This window comes from Sardina pilchardus, chromosome 13, assembly GCF_963854185.1.
Source record: "Sardina pilchardus chromosome 13, fSarPil1.1, whole genome shotgun sequence".
Taxonomy (NCBI): domain Eukaryota; kingdom Metazoa; phylum Chordata; class Actinopteri; order Clupeiformes; family Clupeidae; genus Sardina; species Sardina pilchardus.
The window spans coordinates 18,717,619-18,735,273 of NC_085006.1; the positions used below are offsets into that span (position 1 = coordinate 18,717,619).

Below are 17,655 nucleotides of genomic sequence, written 5' to 3' on the forward strand. Positions count from 1 at the left end.
TTGCTCCGGGTACGCCTCTGACTCTCGCACACATACACACACTCGTCTCTCTCTCTGCATCTCTCTCTCTCATACACAAACACACACACACAATTATACTCATGGTGTGGTTGGTACTACCGTGTTGTTGACTCCGGCTTTCTGGGTGCGCGTTGCCCGTTTCCAAATATAAACATTGACCGCACCGCTCCGCTACAAGGAGGCGACTTTCTGGAGCTCGCAAACTGAACAGGGGTGAGAAAGCGCCCAAAGACTTCGAAAACTTTGACAGCCAGCAGTGCACAGCAGAGGAACAGCGAGAGGGAAGACGGAGTGACGGGCGGACAGCTACTTTGAGGATGGAGGTACAAAACATTTCTTCATCAAAAACTTGAAATTATTATTGGCATGATATAGGCTACTGTCCGTGAAAGGGGTAGTTACCGAACGGAACTGTTTAGTGAAGAAACGTCGTTTCTTACAGCATGTTTGAGCCCGATGAGAAAAAAGAAATTCACCTTTGTAGCACAGCGAATCTAATCACGTGATCTTTTGCGCGCACGAAGGATATGCACATATAAGCACGTGTTTTACTAAATAAATAAGTTATGCGTTTCTTATCTTCGAGGATTAGACTTGTCTTTTAATATGTAAAGTATTCATAATCTAACATTTGCTTAAAGCACTAAGCATATGACCAACTGGTTCCAGTTCTTTACTACAGTAGGATTGATCTTAAACAATACTAATGCAATATTGAATAGGAAATCATGTAGTTTGCTCCTTACTGTCTTGTGATGGTGGTTAATAGATTTAAATGAAAAACAAAGTCAAGTGACTAGGCAACAGGGAGGCTACAGTGTAGTTTGTATGAACTAGCCTATAGAGCATTGATTGACAGAGTGACCACATGGACTGCACTAGTGGTTGTCTGACTCAATTTGCCATAACCTCAATTTGCTAAAACTTTTTAAAGCCTAACTGTCTAAAGTTTGGTCCTTTTTAGTGGATCAAACTGTTACACATTGTGGTGTGTCTTCTCTCCTTATAATATTGAGAGATTTGGATCATACTGGTAAACAGACATATTTTAGATGGCATATCAAGGAGAAGGTCAATTCTGAGAAACACTTTGGTGAGGCCACAAGGGAAACTTTTGAGTGTATCTAAAAAGTCACTGTGAAAAGCCTCTTGTACACTATAGTGATGACCTTGCACACTTGCCTTACAAGCTGTGGACTGTGTGTGGATGATGACCTCAACATTGTCTGGGAGTGGAAGCAGCTGGCCTGAAAGGACATACCTGTTTGTATTATGCTGCACCTCTAACCTGAATAATATTTTCATTTGACTAAACTATGTGGCCTAGCCCCAGTGAGAGAGAGGAAATAGAAAAGACACACACAGCCCATGTGCATGTGGTTGATTCCGCTGAACGACCAGATTTATGGGTAAAAATGGAGTGTGTCGATGCGATGGGGTTTTTTTTGTCTCAAGTTGCCTACCCTCAGCGAGACGACCATGAAGGATGTCGTTCTGCAGACTCTGTGGTCTTACTTCCTCTTCTGGTGAAGTTACTGTTTACACCACGTTTCTCTCAAAGCGCCTGTCTTAAAGGCGGTAGTGAAGCAACACAAAGTGTGTGCCCATGAATGCTTCTGAAATATTTGTTTTTGTTGTCTTGAACTGTTGGTAATTTCAGGAATGGGATGCTTGGAAGTCTTTGTCTGTTTGTAGTTATCCTCAGGGTTAAAAACAAAAGCAGATTGCAGTGAACAATGTTCCCAGTGACGTCAAGCCTGAACAAGTGAAATCCATGTCTTGTTGTTGTCGTTGTTGTTGTTGATAATGCTATGCTTAGAAAAATCGTCTGTGTAAGTGGTTTGAGGAAGATGGGGGGAGAGAGAGAGACCTCCTTGATTTTATTTATAGGATCATTGAGTCCCAGTGCTAAATGCTTGCGATGAGTGGGGCTATTTCCAGCCCGAGAGTCCAAAGCAAGGGGCGGTGTGTGAATGTGCAGCAGGGAAAATCACAACATCCTCCCAGAGCAAGTGGAACCACTGGCCTCCCACCGTCCCACCATCCTCTGTGAAAGGCTGGAAGTCCTATAGAGTGAGAGAGTGTGTGTGTGTGTGTGTGTGTGTGCACGCATCTTGTCTGTGTGTGAGTGATTGAGTGAGTGAGAGATAGGGAGAGAAAGAGAGAGAGAGAGAGAAACAGAAAGAAGGAAGGTTGAATAGAAGGATTAGGGGAACTTGTCTCACACTGTTCACCGCTTGAAAGCTTGAAAAGTGTCATATAGTATGTGTGAGTGTGCATGTATAAGTGTGTGTATGTGCAGAAGGCAGAGCGAGAGAGAGAGAGAGAGAGAGAGAGAGTGGGGGAGCAGGAGGGGGCTGGCCTCTTTGAGGATGGAAAAAGGGGGTGCAGCAGCAGCGTCGGCGTCGGCGGCGTCGTCAGCCTCGTCAGCAGTGAGGAACAGCCTGTAACTGGAGCAGTGAGAGAATGGGAGCGGCCTGCCAAGCATATGGAGGCCAGATTTATTATGTAATCCATAGTAAGTGTAAAGAAAACCCCAAAGCCAAACGCTGAGGCCAGCTCTGGGCCAGGGAGGGAGGTTTTTGTTACTCGGTTTCCTACCCGACCGCGACTAATGATGCGCCCTCTCTCCGTAAACGAGACCGTCACGTCACCTGAGGGAAGCTTGCTGTGATGTCCGTGTGGAAGCGTTAATGAGAGGACTTAAGGCAGAATAAACGCAGTGGGCAAAACCCCAGCTCTGCTATTTACTGTCAGAACGAAAACAGTCACTCTGAGGAAAGACGATCATGGCACCACAGCTGACAGATGGTAACGAGAGAAATAACTGTTGTTGCTCTCCAAAGCCGCGGCCACTTGATTAAGAGCACATGTGGATCATAATGAGACGTGTTTGTAACATTTTTTTTGTGTGCCATGCACACTCCTCCTTCACATTCCCCCGATCGCCTCAGCGTTTTTTTTTTTTCTTATAGCGGCAGGAAACCAGTTGGTGTGGCTTCAAATGTTGTCACCAACTTGGCATTTAGACCTGAGAGGAAAACTGAGTGTCTTATTATTTTCCCTAGCTGCTAGATCATCACATCCCATGTGGATTATGTCAAGTTGAAGTGTGTCTGTGTTGCTACTTGTGCCCTCTTAAGTGGTCTGTAACAGAGCCAAGCTTGTGGATTTAGCCGATTCTCCACGCATACCTGTTTGCCAGGTTTACTTGTAAAAGCTGATTTATGCTTCATAATCAAGCATATCAAGGGATTTCTGGCATGAGTGACTTCTATGAGACACTTAGTTCAGAAGTTGCGAGAGTTTATCTATGAAGCAAAAGCGACTGAAATAGTTTCTCATCGCTTTCGCTGTTGGGCCAAAATAGGAGTGACGGGTGAGGGAGCTGACAATTCGAAAGTGCCACTCGTATGTCTTAAGGAGCTTGACCACACAGCAACTTCCAGTTCCAAGTGCTGACGGTCACAAGGCCCCGTGGTTAAGAATGAAACCTGTTTCATTACAAGGGCTGTCGAGTTCTGATTAAATAAATGAAAAAAATGGCCTCAAGCCTTATTTTAAAACCTGTTTAGCACATATGGGCCAAGTCCATTGACAAGATACCAGAGTGCAAGCACTCGGAAATAACCCGAGCGGGAGTCTCCTAACATGAGCGTCTTATCTGTTGTGTTTGTTGTTGCCTAGCAGTCCTTGCCAATGAGGCCTCTAATGAGGCCGAGGGGCACTCGCGAGGGACAAACAGAGCGGCACACGAGGGACTCCCCTTTCTCAAAACAGACCTTGTGTAGCCGGCGACGACCCAGCTGCCCCAAACTGGGCTTGAACTCTGGCTGCTCATGCGTTCCAGATGCGTGTGGCGCACGTAAGCGCACTGAACATAAGGTATGAATCAGAGAGAATGATGTACATTCCAGGCATAATTCCAATATTTCACACCCTGCGTTCATCCAATGCTTCTGTCCTGACGCTCAGCTGGTGTGCTGGAGGGGTGGGGGCGGAGCTGATTGTGTCTTAAAGTCTTAAGTCAACTCTGGGCTTTGCTGCACCCGAGTGGATCTGCCCGTCATCCGGTACGGAACCTCCTCAATTGCCGTCCTGTCCTGGTCATGTCGGAAAAAAGACACGCCCTTACTGTTGTTGTACAGTGAAGCAAATGATGTCAGTGGTGGTGGAAGTGCCAATATTATTTCACGTCAAGGGAAATGATGTATGCTGCGGTGTTCTCTCTGCTGGCAAACTACTTAAGCTGCTCCGTGGTAGCGTACGATGGGTGGGAGTTAACTTGGAGGAAGAGACTGGAGGAAGTGATGACATTTTTGTATCCTAGATCAGTGTTCTGGGAAGTAACGCTCAGAAAGTGTCCGGCATAGTCTTGCAATCAGCGTGCCTGCACTTCAAAGATTTATCAATCAGAAGATGGTCTGCGTGTTTGTGTTTGTGTGTGTGCATTTTGCGTGTGTGTGCGTGTGTGTGTGTGTGTGTGTGTGTGTGTGTGTGTGTGTGTGTGTGTGTGTGTGTGTGTGTGTGTGTGTGTGTGTGTGTGTGTGTGTGTGTGTGTGTGTGTGTGTGATGTCCACGCTGTGGGTCGGCGGCGTGTGGCAGCCCCGGTATGCAATCTGGTTAGCTCCTGAATGCCAGCTACGTGCGAAAGACCTAACGGGGACCTGATGCTAGAGGGGCAGCGCAGACGACAGCAGCTGTGAAGAGCTCAGGTTACAGGCCGCGGCAAGTGTAAGCAGACAGAATACGGATTGAGGGGATAGACTAGATGACAGGATGACATAACACTCAAGGGGATGTGGATAAACAATCGAAGGGAGAAATCTGTCTGCTTAGATGCAGTCAACACGTTGCATGTCAACATTGCAAAATGCCTGCAGTTAGCAGGGCCCAGAGAGCTAGCATGGGCTGAGCTTCCAAACAGCAGTTGTCATAATAGAATCAAACAGACGAGGCAGAAGACATCATGGACTCATTTCTTTCATTAAATCCTGAGACAGCCATTTCAAAAATAGCATCACAACTTTATGGATATCAAGGAAACATGAAGGAACATTTTATGGGCAGTAAAGGAACATGCCTAAAGAGCGTTCTATACGGAAGGTCACATGGGATGATCCCTCACACATTCCGCTAACACTCAGCCCTATAATATCAACAAACCGCAAATCGTCCGGCCTTTCGCGAAAAGAAGGCTCTGGCCACGCTTGGCACGGCGCGGCAGGATGGAGATGAACCCGAGGGGATGATCCCGCCAGACGTTCGCCGGCCGGGCCTCTCATCTCTCATCCACCCAGAAGCCCCCGTGGTGGTGGTGGTGGTGGTGGTGGTGCAGCTGAGCTGCTGGAGTGGGGCAACTAATCCTCCTGGATGAATCCGTCCACCGGGGGAGAGATCCGCTCCTGCGCACCCTATAGCCTCAGCTCAGCTGCCCTTGTGATCCTGGGGGCTTCCAGATGGTTCCCTTCTCTTTGATTACCGGGCGCTGGGATCCAGAGAGGATCAGCCCGTGAGGACCTCTCCCCCCCCCCCAGCCAGCTCTAGTGAGGAGAATGTGGGGCAAGAAGGTCATATTAATCAAGCGCCATTTCCATAGGCTGGCTTGGGCCTGGGTTTGGCTTACTCAGTATGCATGGCTGGCAGTATGGCTGAGAGGTTGGGGGTGGGTTGGTGGGTTGGTGGGTTGGTGGTGGTGGTGTTGGAGAGGGTGTTATGGGAGGCCCTTTAGGCATGCGAAGTGTAAACAGAGAGAGAGGAAGCTTCGGCTCCATCGTGCTTTAGATTTTATTTTTTCATGACAGCACAGAGCTGCATGGCTAACACCATCCACAAGAGATATGTACATGGCTTTTCTTTTGTGCAGGACATAACCGCAGCAGCAGCAGCAGCAGTAGTGTCTTTGAATTAATAATGGGAAAGATCTGAAAGCAGCCTTTTGCAGCCGACGAGTATGAGGGCCACAATGATAAGAAATCACCTGACATTCCAGAGAAACAGGCCATAACTTGCTTTTTGCCTTCTAGCATCTATACTTAATGCAGAACCAAGAGAGAGTGAGAGAGAGAATAAACGGCTCCATACACTTACTTGACGTCTCAAAGCTTCCTGTTTGGCCCTATGCAGTTACCACATTCATCAATCTTTAATCTAAGCCACCGGAAGAGACACTGTGTAAGACCTCTTAAAACGTGTGGTGCACAAGCTAGCTTTTCAGAGCCTCGGGTTGCATCGATATTCCAGGACCTCTCCACCTAGAGTAATTCTCCCCTGGCGCCCACACAGGCAAACATGCACACACACACACTTTTCAAAGTAATGCTGTTTACTCCTACGTTATTATTTTTTATTTCTTGTGTGTGTGTGTGTGTGTCTGTGTGTGTGCGCAGTGTGTGAACGTACACACCACCCCGTCAGACCCACCACTGTGTGCTTACAGTGCCTATGCTGTGTGCAGATGTTCTGGGCGAGGGTGGAGGATGGGAGTGGAAGTTTCCTCCTCCCCACTTGAGTGGAGGAGCAGTCCCATGTGTGTGTGTGTGTGTGTGTGTGTGTGTGTGCGCGCGCAGTGTGTGTGTGCGTGCATGCGTGCATGAGTGCATGTGTGTGTGTGTGTGTGTGTGTGTGTGTGTGTGTGCTTACGTGTGTGTGTGTGTGTGTGTGTGTGTCAGGAGCTGAGCTGCACATGTGGTAAAGCACACAAACAGCTCTCCACGTTCCTCCCTCCCTCCTTCTCTTTCTCTCCCACTCTTCTCTTCTTTCTCTCTCTCTCTTTCTCCCTCTCTTTCTCCCTCTCTTTGCTCTCCCTCTCTTCTTTGCTCTCCCTCTCTCTCCGCTCTCTGAGAAGGCTTCTCGGAGCCTGTGGAAAAGGACTGAGAGGGAGCAGCACAGTGATGATGTCAATCTCGGGCACATCATGTTTTCCTGGAAAGGTGCAGCCGCGCTGCTGGCTGTCTCCTCTCTGTTAACAAGGCCCGGACTTGGCCGTAGGTGCAAGCGCTTGCGCGCTCCCTTTGATTGGGTCATAGCTGGCAGAACAACCCGACCTGAAGACGTAAAGAGACCGGCGCTCGCGCAATTTCAAAACAGAGAGAGAAGAGGGAGAGAAAAAAGAAGAGAGAAAAAAAGGGATGAGAAGAGAAAAAAAGAGTGAAGAGAGAGAAGAGAGAGAGAAGAGAGGAGAAAAAGGGATGGGATCTGTGTGTTTCCACAGGCGTTTTTACACAGCTCTCCCCTTTAAATGGTCGCCCAGTGACTTTCCTGTTCTGTGTATTTAAACCTGTTAGGACTGTTCTCAGTGCCTGAGCTGGTTCTCTTGCTGATGGGTGTATAGCTTGAGCTCCAGGCATCACCCTCACAGCCTCCAGTGCCTGAGCTTGAATGGCATGTGAAGCCATTGAAGCCATTTGGTATGTGAAGCCATTATGCGACTTTTTATGCAAATATTACACCGATTTTAAACAGGCACTCGAAACAGAACTGAGCCGGACATGGCCCCGAATAGGCCTGGACCCGCTCCCCGAGACCGCTGTTGTTTGGGTAAGAATTACGGTCAATGGTATCATGTGCTAGCCTCCAGTCCCCCCCCCCCCCCCATGCCAGTGATGGTAATCACAGACAGACAAAGGCTGGCTTTGTGAGGGTGGGTCCGGACCACTCTCCTGTCTGGGCTCTCTAAGAGCACATGAGGAAAAGCCTTTCACGTCTCCTACATGGAGCGCTACGCTACACACAAACACACACAAATCTGCGCCATAGTAGCTGGAGCCGCACTTCTGGGAAACATGAACGATAAGAATCAAGTTAGTTTTTCCAGACATAATCCAATGTTCCGAGCGCAGTTCTCCCTAGTTTATATATCTCTGTGCATCCTTGTTCTATAGTTAACATGGCGTTGTCATGGTGAGGTCAGGCGTTTGACTCCCGGGGCCGACCGATGCTAGAATAAGCACTTGTATAATCGGTCCATAGAAGCATCCTCTTCATGCATAACTGTCAGATGGTGATGCGTGATAAGTCAGAGTAGCTCAGCGGACTGCCATACGAGAACCACAAGCTTCTCAAGAGCCCTGGCGTCAGTGCTGGCAGTCATTTTCTGATTTTCTCACACACAGCACTGGGCGCCAACAACTTGTTGTGTCATATCTGTACCACACACACGCACGCACGCACGCACGCACGCACGCACGCACGCACGCACGCACGCACGCACGCACGCACGCACGCACGCACACACACACACACACGCACACACAGACACACACACAAACACAGTCAGACAGACACACACACACACACACACACACACATACACACACACACACACACACACACACACTTCCTGTCATGTGAAAGTTTCCACATGCAGATAACAGAGGCGCACTCAACTGGTGGTGGTGATGGGAGCTACATGATCCAGGACACAGCATGATAGGACAGAACACATCTTCATTTGATCCCTCTTGAGATGCTCTACTTATTTTCTTTTAAACTTTTTTTGTTACTTCAGCCACCAAGAATGTGGACTCAGATGCCTGCTTGGTGGTGTGGAAGTGATAGGCTACAGGCTGTTCCCAGCCTGTTTTGTTAGTCGAGTGCCACTTCCAAAACATGAAAATATGATTCCTCAGTTGTCCATGAGGAAGACATAGGACAACTGAAAAATGTCTTCCTCCATGGACATGTGTGGTCACAAGCGAGCCAGCTGAGACGTCTTAGATAGCCCTGAGGGCTTTTCTCAGGCTGAAATGACCCTAAAATAGAGTGGGCTCTTTCTCAGTCAAGCTCACATATGTGTTCTATCTCCCCTCTTTCTCTCACAGACACAGACAAATACACACACACACACACACACACAGAGAGAGAGAGAGAGAGAGAGGAAGAAGGAAGATACACACACACACACAAAGAGGAAGACACACACACAGACACACACACACACACACACACACACACACACACACACAGAGACGCACACACGCACACACAGGACACCCCCCCCCCCCCACACACACACAGACACACACAGAGACACACACAGACACACACACACACACACACAGACACACACACACACACACACACACACACACACACACACACACACACACACACACACACACACACACAGACACACACACACACAGACACACACACACACACACACACACACACACACACAGCATCTCTCCCTCCCCTCTCAGTGACCCGTGCATTCCCACTCTTCCCTAGTCCCAGTGGCTCCACTGGTCTCAACTCACTCGGTTCCATTAGAGAACTGTTCTCTCTTTTTGTTACTGAATATCAGATAAAACGGTTGCACATCCACATAAGCTTTCACTTTTTTAACAATGTATTAGTTGTTTGTGTGCCACCAGAACCTCATCATCTTTGGCACTTCTCATAAACCCAAAATAGCAGAAGACCTTAGACCTCATCTCTGCTGTCAGACATTGTCAATCTGAAGAGCAACAACAGACTTGTTTTGAAGAAACAGGAAGCAGTTGGAACAATTACAGGCACCAACAAAATACCCACAGAAGATATTTTTTTTTTCTTTTTTAGGTTTAGAGGGTGGGCGATCCCAGAAGGCCAAAGAGGCTGAGGAAAGGGGAGGATGAGGAGGGGGGGGGGGGGGGGGTGATTAGGCTTCAGGCAAAGGGGGTGGGGGGGCGTTGTAGCTCAGGGAGTTGTCTATGGTGTAATAAACCAGGGTGGAGGGAGCACAAGGGAGGGGGTACAGGGAGGGGTGTTGGGGGGGTGATGGGGTGGGAGCCATGGTGGGGATGGGGGGGGGGGGGATCAGCCTGTGTTAGGAAACCGACCGAGAAAATAAAGAGTGTTATTAAACTGTGGAATGTGTATATCTGCGAGAGTGAGCAAGAATGCAGTGTGGGAGCTTCAGCTTGACAGAGAGAGAGAGAGAGAGAGAGAGAGAGAGAGAGAGAGAGAGAGAAAGAAAGAAAGAGAGAGAGAGAATGGATGGAGCGAGAGAGGACGATGCAGATGAATTGCATGCAGTGCATTGTGGTGAGAGAGTGAAAAAGTGTGCAAAAGTCAGAGAATGTGTGCATTAGAATGAGAGGCGGGAGACAGAGAAAGAGAGAGAGAGAGGGAGAGAGAGAGAGAGAGACTTGAGACTGAGAGTGAATGTGAGTGTGGCTTGCAGCTTGCCCTCTGTAGTAGCAGCAGTAACAGACCCTGCTGGTGGGAAAGCCCCCGAACCCATGCAGTTTCACATGACCTAAACTGGGCAGGCACACACTTCCACAGCCTTTCACATTCACATGTAGTGAGAAATGGCTCTGTGTATCGCATTGCCATGTAACTCTGGCCATATCGCACGAATTAGAGTTAGCGCTGTGTGATGTAAGACGTGCGGGACAGGAAACTGTAAAAGACGAGACAAAACGTTTGTTGAGAAACAGGGAGGAGAAGGAGAGAGAGCGCAAGGGAGGGTGAATCAGAGATAACGTGATGAAATTGCGAGAGCAGTTCCCTGGTGGGATGGTGTCAGAGGCTGTGGCATGCTCATGTTTGTGTGTGTGTGTGTGTGTGTGTGTGTGTGTATGTGTGTCTCTGTGTGTGTGCGTGTGTGTCTGTGTGTGTGTGTGTGTGTGTGTGTGTGTGTGTGTGTGTGTGTGTGTGTGTGTGATAGATAGATAGATAGATAGATAGACACTTTATTGATCCCCAAGGGGAAATTCAAGGTCCCAGCAGCTTAAGACACCACACACAACATACAGTACAATGTAAACAATGTAAACAGGAAAATTAAAAAGCAAATCAACAATCAACATGACTAAAGGAGTAGTAGAATACTATAGATAAGGTATGCATGAATGTACTGAGGATTGGTACTGTGATCCAGTCTGAGGTGTGTGTCAAGTTGGTAGTGCAAATAAGTCCAACAGTGCAACAGAGCAAGATTAAATTCTAGTGACCAGTAATAAATATGTACAGTACAAAATGTAAGCATAGTAATAATAATAACAGTACTAATATAAATATATGGACAATTAAAATAAACTTAACATAGTAATAATATAAGAGTTAGACATGAGGGTAGACATGTAAGCCATGCCATGTAAGTGTATAAGAGGGTGGAGGTGCAGATATACTATGCATAGAAGTCCAACTCTCCTTTTCCCTTCAGTGAAGCAGTGAAGCAGTGTGTGTGTGTGTGTGTGTGTGTGTGTGTGTCTCTGTGTGTGTGCGTGTGTGTGTGTGTGTGTGTGCGCGCGCGTGCGTTCGCTTGTTTGTGTGTGTGATGCAGAGCAGCTGTGACCCCAGAACGTCTTGCATGCTACAGTTGGTCAGACGGGACTCGTGGACGTCTTTCTCGGCCATCTACGTGTCAAGAGGGCAACAACAACAACTCTGACAGAGATTACTGGGGACAGTTCAATATTGTCATTAATTGGCATTCCATCATTTCCCAGAAGTGGACTGGGTGGCGGCAATTGGGTGGAGTCCAATCTCATTTTATTCTTAGGCCAGCTGAACTTGTGCTAATGTCCCCTGAAATAACCTCCAACCAAATGATCTCTCCATTGCATCAAAGTCAGACGTTGTGTGTCTTTCTGTACACAATCCTGTGCTTATCTCCCATCCCTCCCCTTTGACTGAGACACCATCAGACATACACATCCGGTGGTGTGCGGCCCTTGTCTCTCTCGCTGTTGTGTGTCCTGCTATCTGGTCACGCATGGCCATTGGTACTGCTGGGCCCTGGTATCGCAAGCACACGTTTCATAAGCCTCCTCTGTTTCCTGTTGTTGTGAAAAGTTAGGAAATGCTGTTCTGCAGCTCGGTTAGAAAACGAAATGCTGGCCATAGGAGGAAGTGCTTCATTGCATAACGGCTTTCAATGTAACATGGTGGTAAAATGTGATGCAGCCGTAGTCAGCTCCGAGGGTATATTTAGGAGTGCATTTGTGTGGGAGGGAAGGGATTGTAGGTGTGTGTGTGTATTTGTGTGTGTGTGTGTGTGTGTGTGTATTTGTGTGTGTGTATTTGTGTGTGTGTGTGTGTGTGTGTGTGTGTGTGTGTGTGTGTGTGTGTGTGTGTGTGTGTGTGTGTGTGTGTGTGTGTGTGTGTGTGAATGTTGGGCAGGTTTCTCTGTCTAAAATCTACGTTCTCTCACTCCTACTCCTGTTTATATACTTTTGCACGCTTGGTGGTCCAGGGTGGTCCAGGGTTATTTCAGGATTTGCGAGGGATCGCATGCCACTCCCCAGGCACACTGTAGTCCAGCTATTGTGGACCAACGCAAGAGTAGCCACAGCAATGCTGGACTCAGCACCAGCTTCCTCCAAGAGCAACACACTCAAGCCCGAGGAGTTAAGCTCTCTCTCTCTGTGAAACAAAAGAGGCTAAAAGAGAGATAGTTCATTATTCATGAAACTGTGAAGCACATTCAAACAGGGGCAAAGATGCTTAGGGCTTGGCTGTGCGCCCAAGTCTTACAATGTGTGTAATGGGATTGTCAAGACGTGGAGATGAGGATTGTGAAAAGACAAGGCCAGACTGCTGTGTGTTGCTGTCAATCATCTCCGACGTGCTATTATCACCAGTTGCCAGCTTTGCAAGACTCATTATCTTTGCTCATGTCATTTTCATTTGACATAATGCGTGGTGTCATCATCTCCTCAGAACTTTAATGCTCTCTTTTCTCTATCTCTCTCTCTCTGTTCTCTCTCTCTTTTCTCTATCTGCCGTACTCAATTTCTTTTTTTTTTAATTTGCAGGAGGAATGCGCAGTCAAGCCATCGGTGGCAGAGCTGGCTGGACGGTTCAAGGGTCATCCTCTGCCAATGCCCACAGCGCATGACGAGGTATAAGACACATGGAGAGATGACACAGCAGTGAACAGACAGACGCCTTGCCCTCTCCCTCCTCCCCCCCCCATCTTCTTTCAGTTTTTCCTCATACTCAGCCAATTCTTTAGGCCTCTGCTGATCTGTAGATTAGAAAATGCCAATATTTGGAGCAGCATGTGGGGCAGACATGATAAGCTTCTGTGCTGCTGGCACCATGGAAGTGTCACATTCAACTGCAGAGCGTTACTCACTCACATCGGCGTTATGCTTTATGCATGGTGTCGTACAGTATTTGAAGAGTTCAAATGCAAAAGCCTCTAAACGCCACCGCCCTCAAAAATTAGATAACAGTGGTGAGCTAATGCTCTCCAGTCTCCACACATAGTATATGTTCATCAAAATGCTGATATGCTGGCATGCCTGATAAATTATAATTTCAAAGAAAAGTGGTCAGACGGACTCATCATTTACAATATGATACCTGTGCCTCATTGTGAAACAAAGACAAAAAAGGGCTATCAGTGGCCTTATTCATGACTTGATGGGATGCTGGAAAGTACAGGTTTATACAGAGGAAGAAGAAGAATAGTTGTTGTGGACAGTTTTTGGTCATTTCCTGGTGTGAGGCTTTGAGGAAGCGTCCTCAGACATGTCGGTCTGTCTCTGGTGTTTTTCAGAAACGGCCGATCAGGAAAATCCCTCCGTGCTCCTTGAACTTCCACAAGAAAGATGGTGACAGCGAACCAGAGGTGAGCCATGTTTCTCACAACAACAACAACTCATCACTGTCATGCATAGATGCTCTATGGCCAGCCCGATCTGAGCTAAAGGTGAAACCTGCTGCGTTTAAGGCAGCCACAATGGACTGCCCAAGAGATGATTAGGACAGACTCCGTCATTTTGAGAGGGTGACAGATTTGTGAAAATGTGTGCTGATGTCAAGCAGCACACATTGCCCTTGTGCAACTTCTTCTAATGCAAATGAAATCATTAATTGATATGAAATATAAGTGCATAGCCATAATTCATACGCCATATTTTTGACGGAATAACACAATATTGCCACTTCTGTTTTATTGCTCCCTAGAGACCTGCGATTCTCTCACCCACCCCAAAGGGCAAGTTGAAGATCTCCCCTCTGTTTGAGAAGATCCAGGTAACTTTACATCCTGCTAGCTAAATGCACATTATCTTACAAGCTTTTTGCATTGACCCCCCCCCCCCCCCCACACACACACACACACACTCTCACACACACACACACACACACACTATTCTCAGCAGACCCACTGTGTGATGTCAGTTCAATCACATACAAGCCATGCTTGGGGTTGGATCACCTCAGACCACAAACGGCTTTTACGGAGGAAAGCGTGTCACATGAAAGTGTGACTGACAGAGGTGTCTCTTGCGGTGTGTGCTGTGGAAACAGGAAGCAGCCTGGTGGTGTCCTCCACCCATGGCACAGATAGCCCAACCCAGAGCACTGGAGTGGAGGGGTTAGGGGTACTGTCAGTGCCATCAGTATCTGAGTCTGGTTTGTTGTGTGTGTGATTATTTGTGGCCACTGGCACATATAGATTTGTTCGAGTGGAACATTTTGTTATATGGTTGTCACACACTCCCTACAACAAAACATGGTTTGTTCTAGTCTTCCTAGGCGCTCATAATGTTTCACTTCTGTAAAAACACACCCTGACCACAAGTCTCAGAGCTGTGTGTGACTGAATTTATGTAGGGTGTTAATTTTTTTTCCCCTTCAGATGATTTGCTGCCATCTAGTGGACTTCTGCTTTACTGCAATGATATGTGGTATGCAGGTATGCGTGACATGCTGAGAGGGGGAGAGTTAGAGAGAGAGAGATAGAGAGGGAGAGAGAGAGAGAGAGAGAGAGAGAGAGAGAGAGATGGAGTTGCTCCCCCCTTCCCATCCCTGAATATCCTTAAGCCGGGGCTCAGATTCACAAGCTAATGGGATCAAGGACAAAGCCCTGAGTGAGAGTGCGAGTGCGAGCTGTGAGGAAACAGCACGGCGTCTCTGTGCAGGGCAGTGCAGTGCAGGGCACACACCACTCAGCTATGGGACAGAAGGGCTGCCGATTCTCCGTCTTCTTTTTCTCGCCTGTACAGGTAGGAGCCTCACCTCTCCGCTCCTCTCCTTTCATCTTCTCTCCTCTCCTCTCCTCTCCTCTCCTCTCCTCTCCTTCCTCTCCTCTCCTCTCCTCTCCTCTCCTCTCCTCTCCTCTCATCTCCTCCACACCCTCAGCGTCTCCCCCCAGGCCTGAGCAGGACTGACACACCCTGACATGTAGGACGGTTAGGCTCTGGGGTGTGAGACTCTATGCTAATAGGCCTGCTGGCTTGGGTAGGTAGAGTCTGTGTGTGATCTGAGATTTTAATGATTGAGGGTGTTTGGGAGTTCAGTGTGTGTTTGTGCAGAATAGAGCCAAAACATAATACTGTGTCAAGCAGAAAAGATAATTGTGTGTTATTGTGCAACAAAGGCACAAGACTTCTCAGTTGGTGGTATATACCAACTATTAGCCGTGGCTTATACATTGACATTGCAAAATGTCTTTAGCTATAAGGTTAATACATGGGGGCAGTTAATATGGTATTAATATGTTTTTTTTTCTTCTTTCAACTTATCTTATCATGCATAAAACACTGTCCTGTGGCTTATACACAATGCAGCTAATACACAGGATATGTACTGTATGTGCAGATTTAAGCTCTAAAGGACCTACAGTAATTACTCCAAATGTGTGCATTTGCATGCCACTCTCCACCCGCCAGACGCGTCGTGCGCTTTGTTATTGTTTGTGTGTGGTGTCTGGTGCCCTGCCGGTGACTGCCGCAGGTGAGCAGAGCGTACAGTAGGTAGATCCTGGGTCAGCGCTGGTGGCGCAGCTGATATTGAGGAAAGCAGGCCACACTACCTAATCTGATCTGACACGGCTTGGACACAACGACCTGCAGGCATGTCTCTTTGCATGGGGCGCAGAGAAAAGGGGAGAGATGCCATACCCATGCGCGCTCAATGTCAATGGGGATTAGATAGCGCGAGAGATCAGGGGGATGACTCGCTATTGTTCGCCACGTCTATTATTATTGTTCCTCACGTCTCTTGATTTGGCTGAGCAATGTTCCACTTCTTTTGCTACTGCGACCAAAAGAGAGTATCTTTCCCTACTTGTCCGTGAATACCAATACACCATTGCCATTCTGTGTTCACTCCAGTGAAAAATCCAATACAAAACATGCTGCATTGCCTATTTTATCTTCATCTTCAGTTTTGTGTTTGCCTTTTTGTAAAATTTGAAATGTGTGTGTATTCATCGGCCAATATGTGCACTGTGTGTCACGTTTATTTCTAAGAAATGCCGCCTATAAAGAAGGCTGAACAACTTGTGATAAGCCCAGAAAATTCCTGCATATCTTGCATCCCATCCCACGGATGGATTGTTGCAATATAAACAAGCCAAACCACACAAGACTCGTTCCCACGTCGCTCCCCAACCGCTAATGCTAATACTCACCCATCCAGATGTCAGAGCGACTTTTACTGCCTATTGTCCTGCTCCCTTTTCCTCCTATTCTCCTCTCAGGCACTCCCTCTCTCACGCGCCGAGCTGGCTATCCACCACAGCCCTGACCTCTCTGCATTATCTCTGCTGCATGTGTTAAAACAATACAACAAAGTATGTGTTCTTGCTGCTGAACTGTCCGTGACCCCCCCTACCGGCACCTGTCTCAAACCTTCTCTCTCCTCTTTGTTGCTCTCTGGAGGCAAAAGTGAAAAAAGTCAGCAAAGAGCACACACATCCAACGCGGGTAAAACTCTAGGTGCTGGACAGAGGAGAGAGTCAATAAAGAAGGATAGAGTCCGCACACCGGATATAGCACATGCTAGGTAGTGCAGCATTTAAATGTTTTTGGGAGCAATATCTGGTGTCCAGTGGCCTATCTGCAGAGGTGGAAAATGTATAGTTCACTTAACACATTGACGTTATCTCGTCAATTAGCTGCTCTACCTGGCTGAAGAGTTGTGCTAATTAGAATCAGCCGGTTTACGTGAATGGTTGGCACAGACATGTGGTAGGACTTTCACTTTCTGAAGCTGGACTTTTCCACCTCTGCCTGTCTGCTACCACAGGCAGTGGTAGCGTAGTGGTTAAGGAGCAGGACTAGCTTGCAGTGTAAGTAGCTTTGGATAGAAGCATCTGCTAAATGAATAAATGTCAATGTAAAGATGTATGTCCAGACTCTTTCTCTGTGTCCCATAGCTCTGGGTCCATACTGTACACTCCCACTGTGTAACCTGTTGTCCATTAAAACCAAGATGACCTCTCTCTCCTGACCTTCACTGTCCTGTCTCCCCTCCCCTCTTCCTGTGCAGGCGAACCTGGCCTTGTCGCCCACCGCTTTGAGTCCAGACGTGAAGCTCCAGGGCTCACCGTTCGCCGCCCCCGCCGGACCCGGGTCCCCGTGCAGCCCTCTGCCCATCAGCCCCACGCTGCGCCAGCCTCCGCCACAGACGCTTGCCAGCGAGGAGGAGGTGCCCGTCAGCTTTGAGCAGCCAGCAGAGGGCACGCCCCTGCCCAGCATCAACAAGGTTAATGCCCGCAGACACTCATACACACACACACACACACAGAAACACAAATGCGCATACAATGACAATGTCGTTTGGGCACTGCACCCTAGACCAAGGCTGGGTGGATGCAGTAGTTCCAACTTGAAGTACTACGGCCAGACCAGGATGAACTTGAACACCAAATACTGCTGATCTAATGAAGTAGACTTAACAGGA

General features: G+C 47.8%; 1 protein-coding gene across 1 annotated transcript in view; it reads left to right on the plus strand.

Moving 5' to 3' along the window:
• The window catches only part of zgc:153184 (uncharacterized protein LOC751652 homolog), a 21,963-nt gene continuing 4,308 nt past the window's right edge, over positions 1–17,655 (plus strand). The window contains exons 1-5 of the mRNA XM_062553244.1: positions 1–344; positions 12,771–12,857; positions 13,520–13,591; positions 13,930–13,998; positions 17,242–17,457. Coding sequence (XP_062409228.1) covers positions 339–344; positions 12,771–12,857; positions 13,520–13,591; positions 13,930–13,998; positions 17,242–17,457 — 450 coding nt within the window. The 5' untranslated portion in view covers positions 1–338. The remainder of the gene's footprint in view (positions 345–12,770; positions 12,858–13,519; positions 13,592–13,929; positions 13,999–17,241; positions 17,458–17,655) is intronic.